The 26,169-nt window shown below is 39.9% G+C and overlaps 1 protein-coding gene and 1 pseudogene across 5 annotated transcripts in view; one reads left to right on the top strand and one right to left on the bottom strand.

Moving 5' to 3' along the window:
- Positions 1-26,169, bottom strand: part of LOC126934259 (uncharacterized) — a 1,193,286-nt pseudogene that overhangs the window by 213,109 nt on the left and 954,008 nt on the right. The gene's annotated exons all lie outside the window — the stretch shown is intronic.
- GTF2A1L (general transcription factor IIA subunit 1 like) overlaps positions 16,406-26,169 on the top strand; it is a 60,997-nt gene continuing 51,233 nt past the window's right edge. The window contains exons 1-3 of one of the 4 annotated variants that reach the window (XM_050754873.1): positions 16,406-16,521; positions 19,464-19,565; positions 19,784-19,907. In XM_050754873.1, the coding sequence (XP_050610830.1) occupies positions 16,501-16,521; positions 19,464-19,565; positions 19,784-19,907 (247 nt within the window). In that variant the 5' untranslated portion in view covers positions 16,406-16,500. Of the gene's footprint in view, positions 16,522-19,463; positions 19,566-19,783; positions 19,935-26,169 lie in introns of all 4 variants that reach the window. The other 3 variants (XM_050754872.1, XM_050754875.1, XM_050754874.1) reach the window with 3 other exon arrangements.

Genomic DNA, 26,169 nt, shown 5'->3' with positions numbered 1-26,169 from the left:
TAATATTGTGCCTTTAAAATCATGTTTCATCTGTAAGGAAAAGGAAAACTGATTAGATTAATTGCCCCATGTTTTAAAATATTTCAGTTCATTTCCATGAGACTTCCTGGGGAAGAAAGGCACAGCATCATTAGACTCTGGGTTTTGCTGCTTCCCCTTCATGTATCTGCACTCGCACAGCCTTCCAAACTTCAGAGGGAAGAGTGGCTTCTTTAAATAATATGATTGCGTGTGTTGCCATTTTGCTGAGAAGCCCCTTTTGTAGAACCCAGCATTGTGAACTCCATGAAATGTAATTTGCAGTACATTCTTGAAACAGAAGAGGGTGCTCTCAGGCAAGCTGATGCTACCCGGTGCTAGAAATTTAAATTTGGTGTTGCTTGTATTATGATTAGTACAAGATCTTGGGGGCATTCAATAAAGCATTTCAAAGCATGTGAGTCCAGTGGAGTATAATTAAAATTAATGCAATAGACAAACACATTAAAGTATTCTTAATGCCTAGTCTAAAAATGCTGTCAAATACAATTTTACATATCCCAAAGATTTAAATACTATGCTCATCTCTAAACATTTCTAACTATTATAGAGAAAGAAAAACAGTGTCTTCCTTCTCCGCAGGTTTCAAACAAAATTTTTCTAATGAGAGTTAATAAACTCAAAATCTTCTTTCTTTAAAATATTTGTAAGCTATTATAATTAATTCATCCTGTTTTGGCATGTGTCAAAGTCAATGTGGTCTCTAAAAATCTCCAGTCCAGGATTGTACTTTCAGCTTCTTAGGTAAGAACAAGCAAAGATAATATGCTTTCAGGAGAATATTTCGTGCTGCCTTGACTCAGGGACAAGCCTTGGTACTCTTTCAGTCCTCAGAAAGCAGTAATGAACAATGTCCTTTTCAAGATGGGCTCTGTGTTTCTCTCCGAAATCTTCCTGGGTGGATGTTGTCATTCTTTCATAAAGCCAGTTAGGACACTCTCTTTCCAAAAGCCTTATATCATGAGTAAGTCTATGAGTGTAGCTGAACGCATGCAGCATTCCCAAAGCATTCTGAACTACAGAAGGCTTCCTTAACACATTGGCTGCCAGTTTGCCTCTCTGAATCACCTCAAAATGCAGTGTGACCTTTGTTCCAAATAATCATCTTGCTGGTCATTCTAATTTTTTTAAGTGCTTACTATACGTCTGCAGTTTTCTAGGTACTAGGGATCAGCAACTACAAAGACAGTTAATTCCTGCTCTTATAGGGAGTATATAATAGTGGGGGAAGTCAGATGATAAATATCAAGTTGTGATTATTGCTAAGCAGAAAAATAAAGCAGGGTAAAACAATAAAGAGGTGTAGAAGAGTGCCATTTTAGATAGGTTGGTAAGGAATGTTCTCTTTGATGAGATGACATTCTAGCAGCAAGACCTGAAAGAAATGAGGTAGAGTGCCTCCCAGATCTCCAGGGAAGAGTGTGTCCAGCAGAGGGCTCTGCTAGTGCACAGGTGGGGGACTCGGGGTGCTAACCCATCAGAGGAACATCACAGAGGACAGATGGCCGCTGGGTGGCTATATCGGAGTGAGCAAGGGGGTGGGATAGAGGTGGAAAGAGATCAGAGAGATCGTGGGGAGGTGGGGGAGGCAGACCACCTAGGGTTTTGTGGGCCATGGATTTTATTCTGAGTGAGATGGGAGCCCCTGGAAGGCTTTGTGCAGAGGAGGGATAGAACTCTGTTACATGTTAAGATGATTCTGTGGACATAAAAAGGAGGTAAAGGCAGCAGCAGAGAAAGTAGTTAAGAGTCTATTGCAGGCCGGGCGCGGTGGCTCAAGCCTGTAATCCCAGCACTTTGGGAGTCCGAGACGGGTGGATCACGAGGTCAGGAGATCGAGACCATCCTGGATAACACGGTGAAACCCCGTCTCTACTAAGAAATACAAAAAACTAGCCGGACGAGGTGGCGGGCGCCTGTAGTCCCAGCTACTCGGGAGGCTGAGGCCGGAGAATGGCGTGAACCCGGGAGGCTGAGCTTGCAGTGAGCTGAGATCCGGCCACTGCGCTCCAGCCTGGGCTACAGAGCGAGACTCCGTCTCAAAAAAAAAAAAAAAAAAAAAAAAAAAAGAGTCTATTGCAATATCTCAGGTGTCTTAGTCCTTTCTTGCTGCTATACCTGAGACTGAGGGATAGCAAAAATTTCTCACAGCAGAAATTTCTCACAATCTGGAGGCTGGGAAGTCCAAGATCAAGTGCCAATAGATTCAGTGTCTGGTGAGTGCCTGTCTGTTCCTCATAGTAGGCACGTTCTTGCTGTGTCCTCACATGGCAGGAGGGGCAACAGGGCTCTCTGAACCCTCTTTTATGAGGGCACTAATCCCATTCATAAGGACAGAGCCTTCACACCTAATTACCTCCCAAAGTCCCCACCTTTTCATCATCTTGGGGGTTAGGTTTCAACATACGAATTTTGCGTGGGACACAAACATTCAGATAGCATCAGGTGAGAGGTGATGGAGATTGAGAGTGGTGACAGGAGATGAAAAATGGTTGAATTCGGAACATATGTGAAACATGGAGCCAATAGTATATGCCGATGGATTAGATGTGGGGCGTGAGGGAAAGAAGGGAACCAAGACCACTGCCAGATTTTTGGCCTGAGCAGCGAAAGAATGGAGTTGATTTTATGGATGAGGGGAAGAGTGTTGTAGGAGCAGGTTTTGGGGAGAAAGATCAGGAATTCATGTTTGGATATGCTAACTTTGAGATGCCTATTAGATATACAATGGAGAGAGCAAGTAGCAATTGAATGTACAAGGCAGGAAAGAGGGCTGTGATAGAGATGTCCCTCTTAGAGATATCAGCACTTTCAGCCATGGGACTAACTGGGATCACCTGGGGTGAATATAGACTAGAAGTGGGCTGAGAATTGAGCCCTTGGGCTCCCTGGAGTTTAGAGGTCAGGAAAATGAGGGCAATGCCATAAAGGACACTGAGGAAGAGTAGCTGGAGTAGAAGAAAAAAGAGAATGGTATTTATTTCAGAGGTCAAGTGAAAAAGGATGTAATGAGTTTCCTCAAATGCTGCTGCTAGAGTAAGATGAGAACTGAGAGTTGACTACTGGATCTAGCAACATGGAAATCGGTGACCTTGACAGAAACAGTGTCATCGAAGTGACAGCAATGGAAGCAAACTTTTGGACCCAGTGAGTAAATGGCTTTGTAGGGGAAGCAAAATTTCCTCCTACCCTCTTCAGTTCTGTGGTTGGTCCAAGAATTAAACTGACATAAGACAGATTAACAAGAGAAAAGCATATCGATTTTATTAATATTTTTACATGTACATGGCAATCTTCAAAAGGGAAGTAAAGACGCTAGGATGTCATTAGGCCATGAAGCTTATATACCTTTTCATGCAAAGAACAATTAATTATGGGGATGTGACAAGACAAAGGGGCTTGGGCTCAGGGCATTAAATTGTAGGACAGTGCCTAGAAAATACATGGGGGAAACTAAAGAAAGAGGGTCGTTTTAGGAGTTTGATGTAGAGGTCCATTTTGGCATCAACTCCTAGTATTTGGTGATAAGAATGTTCTTCTCTTCCTAGTACAGGAAAGTCACCCTTTTTATGGAAAATTTTATGATATGTTTTTAGGTAGAAATGAGGAGGTCAGAGAGCCTGTGCTAGTTTGTTTTGCATCGCTACAAAGGAATACCTGAGACTCAGTAATTTATAAAGAAAAGAGGTTTAATTGGCTCACAGTTTGGCAAGCTGCTCAAGCATGGAACCAGCATTTGCTTGGCTTCTGGTGAGGCCTCAGGAAGTTTTTGCTCATGGCAGAAGGCGAAGCGGGAGCACGCATGTCACATCATGAGAAAGAAGCAGGAGCGAGAGGAGGCGCTTCCAGGCTCAACTCTGCATGAACGAACAGAGTGAGAACTCACTCATTATCGCAGGGGCAGCATGAAGACATTCATGAGGCATCTGCCCCCATGACCCAAATACCTCCAACTAGGCTCATCTCTAACATTGGAGGTCACATTACAACATAAAATTTGGAGGGGAAACACATCCAAACCATATCAGAGCCCTTCTGCGTGTTCTGTTTCTCAAGCACCTTCAGCTTAAAATAATCAATATAGCAAAACAGCATATTTTGGGATGGCGTGAATCCCTTCAGACCCCTTTTTTCTGGAGATAGAGTTTTGCTCTTGTCCAGGCTGGAGTGCAGTGGTACCATCTCAGTTCTCTGCAACCTCTACCTCCCAGGTTCAAGTGATTCTTGTGCCTCAGCTTCTCAAGTAGCTGGGATTACAGGCGTGTGCCACCACTCCTGGCTAATTTTTGTATTTTCGGTAGAGATAGGAGTTTACCATGTTGGCCAGGCTGGTCTCAAACTCCTGACCTCAGGTGATCCACCCACCTCTGCCTCCCAAAGTGCTGGGATTACAGGTGTGAGCCACCATGCCTGGCCCCCTTCAGCTGTTTTGAGGAGTTTTGCTGTCAATATGAACACTGGGACAGTAGCTGGGGAGGATGAGATCTTAATACTTCCCTGACATCCCTTAAGACCCAAGTCTTGATACTTTGTCTGCTCTTTGGCTCCTTCTTCATCATTACTATTATTTTTATCTTCTTGATGTTGACTCTTGCTAAAAGTTTTTCTCTTCCTTATTGTTAATGCGTATGGAAAATGATTCCTTGTTACCTTTTAGCCCATGTCATCTGAATCATTTGCTGTTTCCAGCATAGGTGCTTTGACTATGCCAGCTTGTATTTCTTCAGAATTTTCATTAACTGTATGTGTGGTGTTGTAGGCATTACATATTTTAAAATAAATTTAGCCATTGCTTTAATCACATCCTGCTTTGTTTTAAAATTTTTCTTGGTTGAATTTCACCAGGTCAATGTCATTTCATATTAGGATGGTAATCCCACTTCAAATTTTGTTATCAAATTCAGAATAATTATAAACCAGTTGCTGGTTTCACAATCTTAAGAATGCCTACAAAGTTCCTGCAGGATGAAAAAGCACACCTATTTATTCATAGCTTTTGTATCTACCTAATAGTTTGAACTTTGACTCTTTATTATAGTTGATATAGTAATATTCTATGTAAATAATTGTCCAGTAATTAAGTGAATCTTAATAAAATTAAAGTATCTGTGAAAGGTACAATTTAGGCAACTGTGAAATCATACTATTAGTGGGATATTTTATTGTTTTATTATTTTAGAACTGTTTTGTATGGTTAAAATAAGGAGGTGATCAAAATGTGATTTCATGACTCACATGGCTTATTGTCATACAAAAGAATTTTTTTCCCACAATACTTAAAGAGGGAGAATCACAAGAACAAATCTCATAGGGAATACACTCGACAGATGAAGTATATTAACCATGTAATGAGTGAGTTCCAAAATTACTAAAGTCTAGTTCACCAATTAGGATGAATGCAAGCTCTGTGGAAAGTAAAAGCTAGTGGAAGTGTGAGGTATGAGTGTAAGAGAGGATTTTGGGAGACATGGCTTGACCAACACAACAGAGATCCATGCAGACACAGGAGGTCCCTCCATGCAAGAGTGCGGGTGTTGCTGCTGAGGCTTCGGAGATGACCCCAAAGGCTAACAGAATGTAGCCCTGCCACACCTGGTGCTCACGATCTTTGGAGAAGCAACTCAACAGAGTGCAGTCATGCCATGGCCTAAGCTCTCAAAGTGTCTGTCAAACTATTAGGTTTGTAGGTAAGTCATGCATTACTTACCAATGGGAAAATGTACAAAATGAGAAATGTGTTGTTAGGAGACTTCATTGTGCAAGCATCATAGAATTTATGACACAAACCTAGATAGTATAGCCCACTACACACCTAGGCTATACGGTATGGTCTATTGCTCCTAGGCTACAAACCTGTTTTCAGTAACAGCATGTTACTATACTGAATACTGTAGGCAGTAGTAATACAATGGTTTTGGGTGTCTAAACATATCCAAACAAAGAAAAGATACAGTAAAACTACGGTATTATAATTTCATGGGACTACTGTTTTCTAAGGGGTCCCTCATTGACAGAAACATGGTTATGCAGCACACCACTATATTTTGGAGTCCAGTAGTTGAAGTCAATAGCTCACATGTGGGGTCTGATAAGGTGTGATGTAACATTCTCAAAGGAAGTGGGAGTACATTGCAAGTTCTTATCACAGTAAAACATATGTCACTCATAGCAAACTATATATGTGTTTGGAATCATTTCAAAGCTATGTAACAAAACAGTTCACAATTAAAATAGAAGAATAAACTTCAATTTAAAATTATTATTACTCAAAAATGGTAAATATTTAATATATAAAGTAACGAAACAAAACTTACTAAACAAAAATATTACATCTTACAATTCACACTCCATTTTAGTCTTTTAAATTTAAAGATACTGATAAAAACTCCAAATGGTCACACAGAATGACAGAATTGAAGTAACCTAAGTTTGGCTGGGCATGGTGGCTCATGCCTGTAATCCCAACACTTTGGGAGGCTGAGGCAGATGGATCACCTGAGGTTGGGAGTTCAAGACCAGCTTGGACAAGATGGTGAAACCCTGTCTGTACTAAAAACACAAAAATTAGCCATGCATGGTGGTGGGCATCTGTAATCCTAGCTACTTGGGAAGTTGAGGCAGGAGAATCCTTGAACCCAGGAGGCAGAGGTTGCAGTAAGCAGAGATCGTGCCACTGCACTCCAGCCTGGGAAACAGAGTGAGACTCTGTCTCAGACAAACCAACAAACAAAAAAATTGGCCAGGCGCGATGGCTCACGCCTGTAATCCCAGCACTTTGGGAGGCCAAGGCAGGCGGATCACTTGAGGCCAGGAGTTTGAGACCAGCCTGGCCAACGTGGTGAAACCCCATCTCTAATAGGAAAAAAACAAAAAACAAAACAAAAAACTAGCCAGACATGGTGGCAGGGTCCTGTAATCCCAGCTACTCAGGAGGCTGAGGCAGGAGAACCGCTTGAACCAGGGAGGTGGAGGTTGCAGTGAGCCAAGATCGCACCACTGCACTCCAGCCTGGGCGACAGAGCAAAACTCTGTCGAAAACAAAACCAAAACAAAACAAAAAGAAGAAGTAACCTAAATCATATTTCTTCATCTTTACTGTTACAGTTTATTTTAAATCTATCGTTTAAATCCAAGAATACATGGTACCAAAGGAATGGAGACACACATTGCACCTAGACCATTATGAATCCCCAGATGACTGTGGGTATCAGTCCACCTGTGTCAGAGGTCCAAGTGTAAAACTGGGAGGCCTCCAAATTAACCTCTATGTAGGATACAATGTTTATTATATGCTAAGAATCTAAAAAAAAAATGCTGATTTGAATCTTTCATTTGCATTATTAAAACTCAACAATAATTGCACTGATTTGTTTAGAATGTATGCCAATATTTAATAAAAAATTGGTGGGGAGGGGAGATAGAGTATATAACTGTGGACATTCCTTTGCCAGAATTGCCAGAACATGGTGATAATCAAAAGCAAACTGATTTTCCGTTGTTTTATCATTGTGTTTAAATGATCAAAAAACAATGCTTCTCATTATTGCCTGTGCCCAGGACTGCCGACTTCCCCATACTTGGTACACCACTGGATGACGAATACTTCCACAAATAGGCAGTGATCCAGTGGTGAAAGAGAAATTAGTGATACAGCAGGTCACGGGGGCTCACGCCTGTAGCCCCAGCACTTTGGAAGGCTGAGGCAGGTGGATTATCTGAGGTCAAAAGTTCGAGACCAGCCTGGCCAACATGTCAAACCTGGTCTATACTAAAAGTACAAAAATTAGCCAGGTGTGGCGGTGCACACCTGTAGTCTCAGATACTCTGGAGGCTGAGGCATGAGGATCGCTTGAACCCGGGAGGCGGAGGTTGCAGTGAGCTGGGATCCAGCCACTGTATTCCAGCCTGAGTGACAGAGTGGCGGGGTTCGGGGGCAGGGAAGAAAAAAGAAAATTAATGATGCAAAGGAGAGAGGGAGACAATTGCTAGGGCCATATCTCTGAGCAGATGAGAGGAGAAGGGACCCAAGGCACCAGCAGAGGGACTGACAGACAAAAGCACAAACAGTTCATACACGGCAATGAGGCAAGACAGAGTCTATGGGTACAGATGAATGCAGGCCTATTATCTAAGGTGCTCTTTCTTAGTTTTCTTCCCAGAAGTGGAATGGGGGATTCAGAGACTTTTCACCGTCCCAGAGACGGAGAATCCTGTTTCTTTAAGGACACTTTATTACTGACTTTAATTTTCTTTTTTTCCCTTAGATTTTTTTGTTTGTTTGTTTGTTTTTTTTTTGAGACAGAGTCTCACTCTGCCACTTAGGCTGGAGTGCAGTGGTGCAATTTCAGCTCACTGCAACCTCTGCCTCCTGGGTTCAAGTGATTCTCCTGCCTCAGCCTCCCAATTAGCTGGGACTACAGGTGCCTGCCACTATGTCTGACCTATTTTTATATTTTCAGTAGAGACAGGGTTTCACCATGTTGGCCAGGCTGGTCTCAAACTCTTGACCTCAAGCGATCTGCCCACCTCGGTCTCCCAAAGTGCTGGGATTACAGGTGTGAGCCACTGCACCCAGCCTAATTTTATTTTCTTGAAAAGTTTGATCACTTCTTTTAATGTGTGTTCTTTGCTGGCGGTTTTTTTTTTTTTTTCTTTTTTCATGACAGAGGTTGCTGTGGATGTCACTGGTATTAATGCTTCAATATTAACTATACTGACTCAAAAAGGACATTGTTGTGATTTTGGAACTGAGATGACCAATTCCCTCTAACAGGGAATAAATGGTTAAGGCAGCTCTGATTTGGGAAATCCATTTGTGAGCACTCTAGAATTCAGTTTCTTTTTCTGCTTTTCATCTCTGAGAGAGACACTATAGAGCTGTGAGTGGCCGGGCGGGGGTGGGAGATGCCACCTCAGAGCAGTGCTTGTCCTTTTCCATAGAGTTTTATTTTGATATTTTCACACTGCTCAGAGAGAATTCCACCCAAAGGTCCTCAAGTGCCATGAAAAGGACAAGGAAAGAGCATCTTTGAACAGTGGCATTGTTAAATGCCAAGAGCCTGCCTCTCCAGTGGATAATTTTGAGAAATTCTGAAACACTTTTCAAAGGCTTTGCTAAGTACTCATTGTGGAAAAGGACACATTCTATATTAAACTCACACTGGGATCAGAGATGGCCTTGGGTAAGATTGTGAACTAGACGATGTTTGTAGCCCTCTTTTTATGCCTCTTCCTCCGTCAGTGATGCTCCAGCCCCTTCCCCCATACCTCCTCAAGGCTTTTAGGGTTTCTCCCCTTCCCTCGTTTTGCCTTATGTGATTGAGTGCCATGGAAGGGTAGATATCAATAACTTAGATCTTGGTGTTCTTCTGCTGCAGGCTTTTCCAATGGAGCTACTTATTCCTCCAAACCCCACAGACCTTTAACTGCTTCTCTGCCTTCAGTGTGGCTGTCCTCCATCCTCCAGTCCACCCTTTGTGCTGCAGTCAGGAAAGGACACATTATCTTGCATTTGCTTACCAGTGAGCCTCAGCTTTCACCACAGCTTGCCTTATTCTCTCTCCTTTAGCCAAACCAAACAAACTGCTCTCATTTCCTCAAACCTATCATGTTCTCAAACCCCCCGTGTTCTCAAGCCCCAAGCTTTGGCTGATACAGTTCCCTCTCCCTGGAATATTCTTTCTTGCCCCCTTCCTCTGTCCCCTACTCATTCCACAGACCTCAGTTTAGGGGGCCAATTCTAAGAAGCCTTCCCTGGCCCTCCCCATTCAGGTTAGCTGAACCTCACAGGTGTACACACACACACACACACACACACACTGTATTGTACCTCACAGGTGTATACACACACACACACACACATACATACATATTGTAATTACTTGCATTTTTTTCTTTTTGCCCACCCTCTTTGGGGTTTTGACTGGGGTGGCTCTGCCCACAGTTATTTCTCTTTTTCTGGGAAGAGAACCTTCTGCAAGGGTAGTGGTGGGTGATGGTAGGAGCAATGCCAGTGGTATGGGGCTAATCCCCTGGCCAGAGATTATGACCTATATGTTCAATAAGAAACACTACATGAATAAATGATCAGATAAATTTAGATAAATGCACTACTTTTCTCCCTACGATAGTTGCATTTTAATCCCTAATTTTCCCCCACCTATAGGCTAGAAATTCCATTTTATAACAGCTTAAGAATAAATTCATATCAATAACTTTTAACGAATGTTTTTCATATTTGAGGTACTATGCTAGGAGCTCAAGGGGCATATAAGAATGAATAATACACAGTCTAAGTCCTCAAGAAATTTAAAATCTATTACACTTATGGTTGCAAATGCCCTTTAAAAAGTAAACACACACACACATATCCGAGGGGTTGGAAAATATTAAAATGTTTGTTTTAAAATTTGATTTAATCTTGGTTTTGAAAGCTGGTAAAAGTGAAGAGGATGCACCCTTAGCTTTTTGGCACCTATTGCTTGTCTGGGACTGTGTTTTCTCATTTAACACCCAGCAACTTATCAAGGAAGTGTTATTTCTCTCTCTCTCTTTTTTACTTTTTTTTTTTTTTTTTTTTTTTTTTTGAGACAGAGTCTTGCTGTGTCTCTCAGGCTGGAGTGCAGTGGCCTGATCTTGGCTTTCTGAAATCTCCCCCTCCCGGGTTCAAGTGATTCTTGTGTCTCAGCCTCCCAAGTAGCTGGGATTACAGGTATGCACCACCATGGCTGGCTAATTTTTTGTATTTTTAGTAGAGAAAGAGTTTGACTATACTGGTCAGGCTCGAACTCCCGGACTCAAGCAATTCACCCGCCTCGGCCTCCCAAAGTGCTGGGATTACAGGCCACCGTGCATGGCCAAGGAGTGTTATTTCTCATCGTGAAATGAAAACGTCAGTCTCTTGTTCAAGGTATCTTGGAAACCTTGTGTGGCTGTAGATGGCTTTTTTTCTTATACTTGAAACAATATCCCATGCTTAATTTCCTTGACCTGTCCACATAACAATAACATGTAACTTCAAATGGAAAACATTCACATAAAGAATCGTTCACTAGCTCATCCCACGTAAACACATATAAGCAAACACAAGTATTCGTTAGGAACCTTTTATGTGGCCAGTACAATCCTAGGTACTATAATTTAGGGAATAAATGGAACTCTACAAATTACAGTGTACTTAAATTTATGGGACCATGACATTGCCACTTTCAAAGCCGAAAGAAAATGCAATCACAAGTAGGGATGGTAGTGGTAGGAAAGGGGCCACAGTGGTTTTCTGTGATGTTTGGACAGAACAGAGTGGTTATTGTCCAAAAGTTTTCTGCCTTGATGACCCTTTCTTGGTCCTTTGGCTAGAAAAAGCAAGCTTTTTTATGTTTCCTTTCTGTGACCATTGGTATTTCTGGGTTGCCAGCTTCCCCAGCACCCAATCTAGGATACGGGAGGCAAAAAGAAAATCGGAGAACTCACTGCTATGTGGCTCTTGGGATTGCGAGGTCTATAATTGATCTGCCATATTCTCCCCACTTTTCAGAGTCTTCTTATGTTTAGATATATAATATTTCAGCTGTTCGTAGCAGGATGAATAGGAAGAAGTGTGTTATTTTATGTTGTCCCTGCCTCTCCCAATATTTGAGGCATCTAAGACGATAGAACAGTCAAGATGCTGCCACTTACCTCTTATAAAATGAGATAAATTAGGAAAGAAGAAAAGCACAGTTCTTGAGGGAAGAAAGCTGGTTGGTTTTCTGCAGGTTATAGCCTTAGGTTCAGATTATTTGTCTTTATCTCCACTTTGTCTAGGTTGGAGAATTAACTGGAGACAATAAACATTATTCTTGCTAATACTTTATGTTCATGTATGATTATACACATTATGATTAAAGAAATGAAAGTATAACCATTTGTTAGCTAGGAAATTACTGAATCCTTATCAAGACGTTGATGAGAATGTTGAAAAAGTAGTGATGAGGAAAATCGTGTTTGAAGACATCCTACATAGTTTTTACGGGTTAATTATAATTAGTAATACATGCACAATATATATGTCTCTCGAATATTAAAATATATTGAAGTAGGCAGTCACATACTCATTAACAGTGTTCCATTGCATTGTGTCATAGAGGTCACTTTAACTGAAATCTTGTTGGAGTGGGAGGAGGAATTCATCATGGTGGAATAGAATCTGACGTTCAAATAAAGCAAGTTGATTTTGGAGCTGTATTAGAAAATGGAAAATGTTACAAAAGTTCAGAGTATAAAATAAATCAGAACTGCCAACACTGTAACCATTTCAAAGTTACAGAGTGAGGCAGAGATTATCTGGATTTTCATTTCCTGTAAGATGTAAAGGATGAAACAGAGTCAGAGAAACACAATACTGCTGGCTTTAGTGCACTGGTTGCAAAGTGTTCAGAAGTTAATTATGAATATTTGCTGCCTTAAGTCATACGCTCAAATACTAACTTGCATTTTAATCACTAATAAATAATTATTTAGAGTCTATACAACTATTGAAATACTTTGTAATTGACTGTAAAGTTTAATATGTAAAAAATAATGGGCTGTCTCTAAAATATTTTTCTTTACTGTTTTTCTTTTATGAGACTGAGTCTCACTTTGTCACCCAGACTAAAGTGCAGTGGTATGATCTTGGCTCATTGCACCTCTGCCTCCCAGGTTCACGCCATTCTCCTACCTCAGCCTCCCGAGTAGCTGGGATTACAGGTGTGCACCACCACCCCAGCTAATTTTTGTATTTTTAGTAGAGGTGGTTTCACTATATTGGCAGGTGATCTGGCCACCCCGGCCTCCCAAAGTGCTGGGATTACAGGGGTGAGCCACCACTCCCGACCTTTCTTTACATTTTTATCCAACAAAAGGACTTCATAAATATGGCTTTTGCTCACAATAAGCAAAGCGAAATTATTTACTTTCAGAAGAGTATCACTAACACCTCCAGGCAAAAGTAATAAGAACATACGGGGAGGAAAGTTAATCTGATTATTAAGATTTGCTTAAATGTTGCAAAAACTGGTATTACCAGTAATAAATATATATTATATATTATGGTCTCTAAACAAAGTAGGAGAAAAATGAAAATCTGATGCTCCAAATTGTGTTGGCCAGTTAAGGAGGAGCTTTATGCTTTGGCAGAGGTGTAATTTCAAAGGAATAAGTACTTAAAAAAGAACTAAGTTTCGGCATTTCTTTTTTATTCTTTATTTACTAACAAAAAATAGTCATTGTAAAATTGCCTCATTGAGGCTGTAGGATCTTGAAATTTCAATTTTAGTGTCAAAAGTACCTTGTGGGCTGGATGCAGCAACTCATGCCCAGCACTTTGGGATGCTGAGGTGTGAGGATTGCTTGAGGCCAGGAGTTCGAGGCTGCAGTGAGCTATGACCATACCACTGCACTCCAGCCTGGGTGACAGACCTAGACCCTGTCTCTCTCTCTAAATAAAATGGTTTGTGTATGCAACGTACTTCCTCTCTGAGTTTAAAAAATTGACAAAAGAAATGTAACCATTATGACTATAATATCTGCATGTTTCATGATAATCTGATAAGCTATCAAACATAAGTGTTAAAAGATTCTTTTACACACTTTTCAAATGCTCTTGTGACTGGTGAGGGCATTCAAGACACTTGAGATTACAATGAGGGACAGTCCAATCAGAGAATGGGCACTGGTTTAGTTATTTCACACTGTGTAACAAATTGCCCAAAATGTAACTGCAAATAAAATTACAAATATTCATGATCTCATACAGTTTCTGAGGATTAGGAATCTAGGAGATGCTTAGAGGGTAGATTTCGTTCAAGATAACTCAAAGATATGTAGTCAAGCTTATCAGGGCTTCAATCATCTGATAGTTCAACTGGAGAAGGATTTATTTCCAAGCTTACTTATGTGACTGTTTGCAGGTTTCTCATACTTGCTGACTGTGAGTTGGAGTCTCAGTTCCTTGCCACACAGACCCTTCCATAAGCTATCTGAGTATCCTCATGACATGACAGCTGACTTCCTCCAAAATGAGAGACTGAGCCCAAGAAAGAATCCACAGCTATGAATAACCTTATCTCAAAAGTGATATGCTACTACTACTTCTTTATTTTGCTGGTAAACCAGACAAACCATGGTACAAGGTAGGAGGGGACAACATCAAGTGGTCAATACCAGGAGGCAGGGATCACTGGGGACCATCTTGAAAACTGACTACCACAGGTCCATGTGGCAGATTTGCAACTTGGATTCACCTAAAACTTGTGTTAAAGCATACCTCCTCTAGTAGTCATTGCCTGTTACTGGGAAGAAATGACTAGTGACCATTCAGACAGACCGCAAGGGGCAAATGGAAATTTGCTGACATTTCTCAGCTAACATTACATAGCCTTTCCATAACTTGAGTATACTGATTGTACTAAGAAATAACAATTCAACTTTTAGTTACACTTTTTATGGGTACCAAGATCCAAGAATAATTTAAAAAATATACATGATCTACAGTATAGTTCTGAGAAGGGTAGAATGCATAATAAAGTAAAACAGTATGCTGTCACAGAAAGTTAGGTGATTACCAATCCTAAGCATATAGAAATAAAGCTTTAAAACCTTGCTATGAAAAAGATGGAAAACAAGAGACCCTTTTAGCTTTCTTATTTCCCAGCTTGAATAATTTAATTGGATTTTATAATATCAGTAGGAATCAATGACTGCTTTTAGGTTTCCTACTTTGGGTGAAAGATAAGTCACTTTGAACACTCCTGGTAGTAAATTGCCAGGTAGAGAGATATAACCATTAAAAATTACCATATATACTTCTTGGCTTTTTGTAAAAGATGTTTCTAATAGTTTTCAATGTAGGAAACTTTTCTAAAGATTGTCATATAAATCAGCTACTTGAAACTCACAAACCATAAGGTACCTGACCCAGGCAAATCACATACAGAGTGGAAGGGGATAAACAGCTCTACTGCACTTACTTGCACAAATAAATACATACACAGCCAATTTTAAATCTAATAGGGTTTTTAATCATCAAATAACTTATCCATCTGGTTAGGTCAAGACCTATTTGCAAGCTAGAAGGGTTATTTAGAAGAGTTGTGGCCAAGTGCGGTGAGTCATGCCTATAATGCCAGCACTTTGGGAGGCTGGGGCTGGTGGATCACTTGAGACCAAGAGTCTGAGACCAGCCTGGGCAACATGGTGAAACCCTGTCTCTACAAAATACACACACACACACACACACACACACACACACACACACAACAATAGCTGGGCGTGGTGGCACACACACCTGTAGCCCCAGCTCCTTGGGAGGCTGAAGTGGGTGGGTTGCTTGAGCCCAGGAGGTAGAGGCTGCCGCGAGCTGTGGGCATGCCTCTGTACTGCAGCCTGGGCAACAGCGTGAGACCCTGCCAAAAAAAAAAAAAAAAAAAAGGCAGAGTTGTGGCAACAGATGGTGACTTCTTCCCTTTTTGAATCCTCCAGGTTATCTGTGCTTACATCTTCCCTCAGCTTAGCTAGGTAAGGTACTCCCCAAGATGCTCTGCCCCTCAGGAGAGAGAATCATTGTAGGTAGACAGCTGATGATTTCTGCCTAAGGAGGAAAAGGAGACAGGAAGGTATTAGCTGATGACTTTATTTTAGCAGTGGTTTTCCACCTTGGCTGCATATTAGAATCAGATTCTGCCGAGTGGGATTCAGGCACTAAGCTTTTTTTTTTTTTTTTTCCAGCTCTCCGGGTGATTTTAATGTGCACCCAAAATTGAGACCCTTTGTCTTACGTCAGTGGGTCTCATTTCAGCGCCCATCAGAATCACCTGGAGAGCATGTTAAATTTACAGAATGCTAGGCTCCATCCTCCAGTCTGATTCAGGAGGGCTGGGGTGGGACCCATCATTTGCATATTTAACAAGTTCCCAGATGCTGCTGATGCCGCTGTACCACGCCGACAAGTCTTAGAAAAATTTGGCTCTTGTTATATTTTTATACAACAAAAAATGGAGTTCAGCTGTGAGTGGGGTGTAGGGGCAAGAATGAAAATTGGTAAATGCAGAGGACAGATACCACTAGTCTCCCCTCTTTGCTTTCCCCATCTTCTTCAAAGTTGAAGTTAGACTGAGATCTACCCCTGCATTGCCCCTCCTCGATTTTCTTCATCTCTCGCAGATTGAGGAAACAACCTGTGAATGGCCCAAAACCGGCTAGACCCAACCTAACCATCCGTTTTAGCGGATCTCTTTTCCCACACAGGCCGACCGCCTCTCCGCCCTGGCCCCGCCTCCAGTTAAGCCTGCTCCATCTATTAACGTTCTCTTCTGCCCAGCCACACCCCCGGCGTTCTCCGCGGTTGCGCACCTGACGTACATCGTTCAAAACGTGCCCAGTGTTTCCCTCCACGTGCACTGAGTGCCGCGCAGGCGCAAAGGGCCAGGTGCTGGAGGTGCTGTCATGGCCTGCTTCAACCCGGTGGTAAGGAGGACCTCAAGCTGTGTAGAGGGAGCGCCCTGGGACTCCTGGTTCACAGCAGCCGAACCCTGCACACCCTTTTGTTTCCCCCTGACACTTTACAGATTGTCATAAACCCTCTTCTTTAGCGGCTGGGGCTCTTCCTCACCTCTGTGTTGGAGGAAGCTGATGAGGGCCAGTAGTTCAGCAGGAAGTTGGGCCAGCTCGGCCGAAACAACAAGTGTCCTTTTTCTCTTTTCACCAAAACTGAGGCTATCTAGTTGGGGTGTTTAGAGATGGAACTCCCCCTCAACCCTCCTGGTTTCCTAGATGTTACAAAACCCCCAAGTTCGGTTGTGTTAATTTTACCGTGGACATTGTTAATTCCAAGCTGTATTATTTACTGCTTGAAATAACAATGTGATTCTCATGTTACCTCCCCACATGTTTTTAGTATCTTTCCCTACCCGCCCATTTCTTTGTCCTTTAACAACTTAATGCTTAAGTGTACAACCTACATTACCCTCCTACCCCTAACGGACACTTAATTTGCACAGTGAGAATTTCTAGTCTCAGTGGCACTTAGGAAACCATCAGTCTTAAAAACCTGAATCAAAGAACAAAAATGAAGGATTCATCTTTATTACCAATTCATCTCAACAGACTTCACATTTCGTGAAAGGCAATATGCTTGTCCAGATCTGTGTAATTTTATGGGTTCCGGTTATCATGTATGCAGTATAAAAGCTCTGTTTAATTTAGAGACATGCTACTTTAATTATATCTGTTTTATGATAGTATGTTTTAAGATACCTAAAATACTTATACTCTGCCTGAATATAAGCTTACTAGGTTTGCCAATTTACCTGATTGTGAATTCTATGAAGTAGTGTCTGTTTTAAACAGAGGAGTTGAGATGGACTAGACATAGTTTTAATAAAGATAACAGGGAAAGCAATACAAAGTCTGTGGTCCTAGAAGAGAAAATAAGTTCAATACGTGTTTTGATTTTTGAAAAATTGTGTTCTATTGGTACTTTTTGACTACTGCTGTGTTAAGATGTTTTTACCCCTAAGAGTTTTTTCCTTCAGTGTTAAACTTGATCACACTAGCTGGGACTACCACTGAAGTATCAATTTAGTATGCCTTTATCAGGATAAACTGTTTTAGAAGACGCAACGAATTTAGGGGCATTTAGTCTTAATGCATGTGCTTGTGAATAACATTATTTAAATGTTACTGATTGGCCTATTCATATAGGCTTACCCTGGGTCTTTAGAAGGATTAGTTTAAAGCATAGCTTTAAATACTAAATAGTCTTGGGGGCTGGGCATGGTGGCTTAGACCTGTAATCCCAGCACTTTGGAAGGTCGAGGTGGGCAGATCACTTGAGCCTAGGAGTTTGAGACCAGCCTGGCCAACATGGTGACACCCCATCTCTACTAAAAATACAAAAAATTAGCCAGGTGAGGTAGTGCACGCCTGTAGTCCCAGCTACTCTGGATGCTGAGACAGGAGAATCACTTGAACCCAGGAGGCAGATGTTGCAGGGAGCCCAGATTGTGCCACTGCACTCCAGCCTGGGTGACAAAGCAAGACTCCTTCTCAAAACAAACAAACAAACAAAGAAACAACAAAAAAACCACATAGCTACTCTTGGCATGAACAGGAGTATTTAAGAGTATTTATTTAGTGGGTAGTATGAAAAGGCAATCTTAGAGTGCCACAATTTTCATTTTCATTTTGGCCTCATTAAGCAATTTGAAATAAGAGCAACTCAACTAAATTCCTACTTGCTGTTTCTTGCCCGTGGACCTTCCACTAGGTCAGTATTGTCAGCACAGAGCATTGCCGTTTTGGCCTGGGGGCATAGTTTATGTAGATTTGAAGGGCTGAGTTTTTTCACATACCCTCTTTTGTTTTGCTATAACTAGTGTTTAATCTGGGAAGAAATCTGCTTAACTTTGTTGTCATGGCATGTTTGACTAGGAGGTATTTTAGAATGTTATTTGGTCTCTTCAGTATGTACACTGGACGGGTAAGGTCGTTCGTGCCCTTCTTTGGTTCTAGTAGGAAATCCATTTTGGAGCAGTTGTATTTGACAATGGTCCAGAATATATATTTTTTGGACTTTGTGTATTTTGGAAGTGAGATGGGCTTTGATTGCTCTATTTTAAGTGCTTACCCCAGTCTTCTGGCTTGGAGTTTATTTATATTTGTGGAAATAATATAGTGAACCCTAAAAAATTCTCCATTGGCCACTTTGATAAAAAGGTAAATTGAAAACAGAAGATCTATTTCCAGCTGACTTACATTAATTTCCCTTTTAAAAGGAGTTGGGGAGGTTAAATATTGACACAAAAGGCAAGTAACATGACAATAACCATACATCTTTGAGATTATTAGCTCATATGTTATTGTAGTCCTGTAATTCAGTCTTGTAGATAGGCTGAAACTACGGGTCTGAAGCTAACACAGTTTATGGAAAGCTAAGACTATATTGGGAATACGAATGTACTTAGTAAAAGTTTTTATGGTAACTTTACAAGACTAGAAGGTATACACTGCATATCTTTTAAGGCTAAATATGTTCAAACTTGAGAAGTCAAAACTTGTAACAGGCTGGGTGCGGTGGCTCATGCCTGTAATCCCAGCACTTTGGGAGGCTAAGGCGGGTGGATCATGAGGTCAGTAGTTCGAGACCAGCCTGACCAACATGGTGAAACCCCGTCTCTCTAAAAATGCAAAAATTAGCCGGGAGTGGTGGCGTGCACCTGTAATCGCACCTGCTCAGGAGGCTGAGGCAGCAGAATTGCTTGAACCCAGGAGGTGGAAGTTGCAGTGAACTGAGATCGTGCCACTGCACCCCAGCCTGGGCTACAGAGCATGACTCCGTCTCAATAAATAAATAAAATAAATAAATAAATAAATAATAAAATAAAACTTTGACAATTGCTTTTATATAGCCTAAACTCTACAGATCTGTAATTGAAGATGTAATTGAAGGAGTTCGGAATCTATTTGCTGAAGAAGGTATAGAGGAACAAGTTTTAAAAGACTTGAAGCAGGTTTGTAGCCGATACAACTTTTTCTTCCTGTCTTTTGTTGTTTTTTTGGCATACAAAACTGATGCAGTTCTGATCTCTCAAATTATAGTTTAGTACTTACCCATTCATTGTGCCATCAGGATGACAAGTTAGTTTTTAAGAAACTGAAAAAAATAGAAGTATCATTATATATGTATATATTATTTTACAGCAAACTTTTTTTTTTTTTTCCTCTGCAGCTCTGGGAAACCAAGGTTTTGCAGTCTAAAGCAACAGAAGACTTCTTCAGAAATAGCATCCAATCACCTCTGTTTACTCTTCAGTTGCCACACAGCTTGCACCAAACATTGCAATCGGCAACAGGTTGGATACCGTTAGTAAATGAGTACTGTTAGTATCTTCAGAACAAATTCTCATTTGGGGTTGTTTTTCAGTTAGACAGAGTAATGTTCTTAGGGTGAGAAGGCTTGGACACCTAAATCATTTCTATTAAATGAACACAGTATGAATCATTGCCGCATGTAATTATTGGTTAAAAACTCGGGTTATTCAAACTAGTTTTTATTTTAAATATTAAATTTTACAAAGATGATAAAGCCTTTCTTTAAAGGAAAGTCACACAGTTTGTTGGCTGTTGGAAACACCCATTGGTAATTTCAGATAATTTGATTGGGTCTAGTCAAGGATTACAAGTGGCAGAGGGAAAGATGAGAGCTCACAAGTTTGTGTGTTCTTGTTCTCTTATTTATTTATTTTTTTTTGTGTTATAGATCTGATGTATTGGGAGCAGAATGTAGAGTTCAGAATATGGAGATTATTCAGGCTACCTCACTGTTTTGGATATATAAAATGGTGGCTAGAAATTGATCATGTGCATTTATCTTTATTCTTGGACTTAGCAATCTAGACTTCTGCTTTTAAGGGAAATATTTGTCCACGTTATGCTTATCAATTTAAACTGGAAGGGGCTAGCTAATAAAAGATAAAACTTAGAGTTTTCTATCTTTGTATGCTTGATTCCTTTCTTTCTCCTCTGATTCTTATAATCTTTATGTTACTCATGTGTATACATAAATGTATACTCACATACAAACAAGTTTTATTGGGTTTAGCTGAAATTCAACAGAGTAATCTGCAAGAAGTGAGGGTAGATTTTGGGTTAGATTATCAATAATAAGTAGATAGTTCTTTTACTATCTACTTACATGGTGAAACCCCGTCTTGGAAACATTCACATGAACATTACATGGGCCAAGGTGAAGAGAACATTGTAAGGATGCTTGTACTTCTTCTATTACAAAGTGGGAGAATTTACATGTGGCAGCAGTTCTAACATATAAAACTGAATAAATTAACAATGAATGTTGAATTACCAAATACAAGTTTTATTGAATACTGCATTTATAAAGTATAATTTTGCTCTGTAAGAATTAGTGTTGGCAGTTTTAATTGTTGACACATTGAAACATTTTTCATCAGTTGGGTTTTTGGCTATGCTTTAATTTTTAACTGCTATTTCATTGGGGCATCCCCTTCTCTGTTTAAATAACATTCCTTTGGACTTTTGTTTTCTTAATCACTGTTTTACTTATTACAGAATGCTAAATTTTTTTTTAACTTATGGTTGGTATGAGGGTGTGGTAGATATGGAAGAGGAAAATACTTGACTGTCTTTTATCAAAAGAGGCCGAGGTGGATGGATCACCTGAGGTCAGGAGTTCTAGACCAGCCTGGCCAACATGGCGAAATCCTGTCTCTACTAAAAAAGAAAAACACAAAAATTAGCCAGGCGTGGTGGCTCATGCCTGTGATCCCACGTACTTGGGAGGCTGAGGCAGGAGAATCACTTGAACCCGGGAGGCAGAGGTTGCAGTGAGCTGAGATCGCGCCACTGCACTCCAGCCTGGGCGACAGAGTGAGACTCCATCTTAAAAAAAAAGGCATGGTGAACACTTCTAAGATTCTGTCATTCAAAATTGCAATACTAGATTTTGCCGCAAGATGGTAATATTACCAGTGATTTAAATAACAAAATAGTCTTGCAACTAATGTATCTAGTTTGTTTTTACTCAGCACCTTATTCTGTATCTTAGCAGTTAGAATAATAGAAATAATTACATTTTAAACAGTTTTTCTCCTTATTCTCTTCCACATCATTTATAATGAAGAGGTTTAAGAGGAAGTACATGTATCCCTTAAAAGTGCTTTATAGTCTTGTTCTGTCTCTCTTCATCTTTAGGTACCCAACAATAAGATTCTTGAAATAAATAGTCTCATAAAATTGAAGTACTTCTTAATTATATCTTCTCATGGTTTGCTTTTAAAAGCCTGATTAAAATAACTTAAACTTCTAGAACCTTTTTATCTCTTTTGATAACAAGTTCAAATTAAATCTATAATTCAAGAAGTCATTTGCCTTTGTCTGTTCCATCTTAAAACTTGTTTCCTCTATCAAAATCACAATAAGATACCATCTCACACTAGTCAGAATGGCTATTATTAAAAAACTGAAAAACAGATGTTGGTGAAGCTGCAGAAAAAAGGAACCACTTATGCACTATTGGTGGGAATGTAACTTTGTTCAGCTTCTGCGGAAAGCAGTTTGCAGATTTCTCAGAGAACTTAGGGCTACCATTCAACTCAGCAGTCCTATTACTAGGCATTTACCCAAAGGAAAATAAATTGTTCTAACAAAAAGACATCCACACTTGTATGCTTATTGCAGTACTATTCACCTTAGCAAAGATGTGGAATCAACTCAACCCATACATGGTGGATTGGATAAAGAAAATGTGGTACATGTATACCATGGAATACTATGCAACCATAAAAAAGAGAGAGATGTCCTTTGCAGCAATATGGGTGTTGCTGGGGCCATTATCATAAGTGAATTAACATAGGAACAGAAAACCACATACTGCATGTTCTCACTTATAAATGGGAGCTAAACATTGGGTACATATAGACAGAAAGGTGAGAACACTGGGGACTCCAAAAGGAGAGAGGGAGAGAAGGGGACAAGTGTTGAAAAACTACCCGTCGGGTACTATGTTCACTATTTGGGTGATGGGATTAATAGAAGCTTAAACCTCAGCATCATGATATACCCCTGTAACAAACCTGTACACATACCTGCTGAACCTAAAAAAAAAAAACACCCCAGAAACTGGTTTGCGCTATCATATGTTCTTTGTTTTTTATTTGTTTAGTTATTTCCTGTATCTTCAGTTCTCAACTTTGTTTGGTCTCAAACAAAGCTCATAAAAATTAAGGACCCTAAATAGCTTTTACAATGTGGGTTGTAAGTATCTATTTACTATATTAGAAATTAAAACACAAATTTAAAAAATATTGGGTTATTAAAAAATTTAATTACATTTTAACATAATAGCATATATTTATGAGTAATAATTCTTCTAGAACAAAAAAAATTTAGAAGAGTAGCATTGTTTTACTTTTCTGCAGGTCTTGTTAATGTCAGCTTAATGAGGTCTGCAGAAATGAGCTGGGTTCTTATCTATTTCTTTTTATTTAAATTTTATTGTATGTATTTAAGGTGTTCAGCATGGTGCCTTGAGATAGATAGATAGGTAGATAGTGAAGAGGTTGGTATAGTCTAGCAAATTAACCTGTCTGTCATCTCACACAGGTGCTCATTTTAGGTACTTTTAGTATGCCTGAAGTCTCTTTTAGCAAAAATCCCAAATGCAGCACAACAATATTAAGTATAGCCCTCATGTAATCTATTAGCTATTTAAACTTATTGATCCTATGTATCTGTGACTTTGTATCCTTTAACCTACATCTTCTTATTTTCTCCCTTCCTGCCCCTCGTAGCTGCTATTTTATTCTCTATCTCTGTGTATTTGACTGTTTTTTTTTTTTTTTTTTTTTTTTTTTTAACATATAAATGAGATCATGCAATACTTTTCTTTTTGTGTCTGGCATATTTCACTTAGTATAATGTCCTTCAGATTCATCTATGTTGTGACAAATGGCAGACTCTCCCTCTTTTAAAAAGCTGAATAATATTTCTCTGCGTGAGTGTGTGTGTGTGTACACAGACACACCACATTTTCTTTATCCATTTGTCCATTTGTAGACACTTTGGTTGTTTACAAATCTTGGCTATGGTGAGTAATGTTGCAATGAACATGGGAGTGTAGATATTTTTATGAGGTAGTAGTTTAATTTCCTTTGGATATATATCCATAAGAAGGATTGCTGAGTCATATGGTAGTTCTATTTTTAATTTATTTAGGAATCTCTGCACAGTTTCATACAATGGCTGACCATTCTGCATTCCCACCAACAGAGTATAGGGGTTTCCTTTCCTCTGTACTCTCACCAACGCTTGTCATCTCTTTTCTTTTTGGTAATACCCATCCTAACAGGTGTGAGTTGATAACTTAATATAGTTTTGACTTATATTCCTCTGATGAATAGTGATGTTGAACACCTTTTCATATACCTGTTAGCTGTTTTTATGTTGTCTTTGGAAAAAGATCTATTCAAGTCCTTTGCCAATTTTTGAATAGGGTTATTTGTTTTTCTGTTATTGAGTTGTGTAAATCTTTTAATATATTTTGGATATTAAGCCCTTTATCAGATACATGGTTTGCAAATATTTTCTCTCAGTCTGTTGGCTGCTGTTTTATTTTGTTATTTGTTTTCTTTGCTGTGCAGGAGCTTTTTAGTTTGATGTCTCTATTTTATTTTTTATTATACTTTATGTTCTAGGGTACATGTGCACAACGTGCAGTTTTGTTACATATGTGCCATGTTGGTTTGCTGCACCCGTTAACTCGTCATTTACATTAGGTGTATCTCCTAATGCTATCCCTCCCCGCTTCCCCCACCTCAGAACAGGCCCTGGTGTGTGATGTTCCCCTTCCTGTGTCCAAGCGTTCTCATTGTTCAGTTCCCACCTATAAGTGAGAACATGTGGTGTTTGGTTTTCTGTTCTTGTGATAGTTTGCTGAGAATGATGGTTTCCAGCTGCATCCATGTCCCTGCAAAGGACATGAACTCATCCTTTTTTATGACTGCATAGTATTCCATGTGCCACATTTTCTTAATCCAGTCTGTCATTGATGGACATTTGGGTTGGTTCCAAGTCTTTGCTATTGTGAATAGTGCCACAATAAACATACATGTGCATGTGTCTTTATAGCAGCATGATTTATAGTCCTTTGGGTATTTATCCAGTAATGGGATGGCTGGGTCAAATGGTATTTCTAGTTCTAGATCCTTGAGAAATCGCCACACTGTCTTCCACAATGGGTTGAACTAGTTTACAGTCCCACCAACAGTGTAAAAGTGTTCCTATTTCTCCACATCCTCTCCAGCACCTGTTGTTTCCTGACTTTTTAATCATCGCCATTCTAACTGGTGTGAGATGGTATCTCATTGTGGTTTTGATTTGCATTTCTCTGATGGCAGTGATGATGAGCATTTTTTCATGTGTCTGTTGGCTGCATAAATGTCTTCTTTTGAGAAGTGTCTGTTCATATTCTTTGCCCACTTTTTGATGGGGTTGTTTGTTTTTCTCTTGTAAATTTGTTTGAGTTCTTTGTAGGTTCTGGATATTAGCCCTTTGTCAGATGAGTAGATTGCAAAAATTTTCTCCCATTCTGTAGGTTGCCTGTTCACTCTGATGGTAGTTTCTTTTGCTGCTCTTGAGTTTAATTAGATCTCATTTGTCCATTTTGGCTTTTGTTGCCGTTGCTTTTGGTGTTTTAGACATGAAATCCTTGCCCATGCCTGTGTCCTGAATGGTATTGCCTAGGTTTTCTTCTAGGGTTTTTATGGTTTTAGGTCTAACATTTAAGTCTTTAATCCATCTTGAGTTAATTTTTGTATAAGGTGTAAGGAAGGGATCCAGTTTCAGCTTTCTACATATGGCTGGCCAGTTTTCCCAGCACCATTTATTAAATAGGGAATCCTTTCCCCATTTCTTGTTTTTGTTAGGTTTGTCAAAGATCAGATGATTGTAGATGTGTGGTATTATTTCTGAGGGCTCTGTCCTGTTCCATTGGTCTATATCTCTGTTTTGGTACCAGTACCATACTGTAACCTTGTGGTATAGTTTGAAGTCAGGTAGCGTGATGCTTCCAGCTTTGTTCTTTTGGCTTAGGATTGTTTTGGCAATGCGGGCTCTTTTTTGGTTCCATATGAACTTTAAAGTTGTTTTGTCCAATTCTGTGAAGAAAGTCATTGGTAGCTTGATGGGGATGGCAATGAATCTATAAATTATCTTGGGCAGTATGGTCATTTTCATGATATTGATTCTTCCTGTCCATGAGCATGGAATGTTCTTCCATTTGTTTGTGTCCTCTTTTATTTCATTGAGCAGTGGTTCGTAGTTCTCCTTGAAGAGGTCCTTCACATCCCTTGTAAGTTGGATTCCTAGGTATTTTATTCTATTTGAAGCAATTGTGAATGGGAGTTCACTCATGATTTGGCTCTCTGTCTGTTATTAGTGTGTAAGTAGTGTATAAGAATGCTTGTGATTTTTGCACATTGATTTTGTATCCTGAGATTTTGCTGAAGTTGCTTATCAGCTTAAGGAGATTTTGGGCTGAGACAATGGGGTTTTCTAAATATACAATTATGCCATCTGCAG

This window comes from Macaca thibetana, chromosome 13, assembly GCF_024542745.1.
Source record: "Macaca thibetana thibetana isolate TM-01 chromosome 13, ASM2454274v1, whole genome shotgun sequence".
NCBI lineage: Eukaryota > Metazoa > Chordata > Mammalia > Primates > Cercopithecidae > Macaca > Macaca thibetana.
Note: the sequence above shows the minus strand (reverse complement) of the source record. Positions and strands in the feature narration are given on the sequence as shown.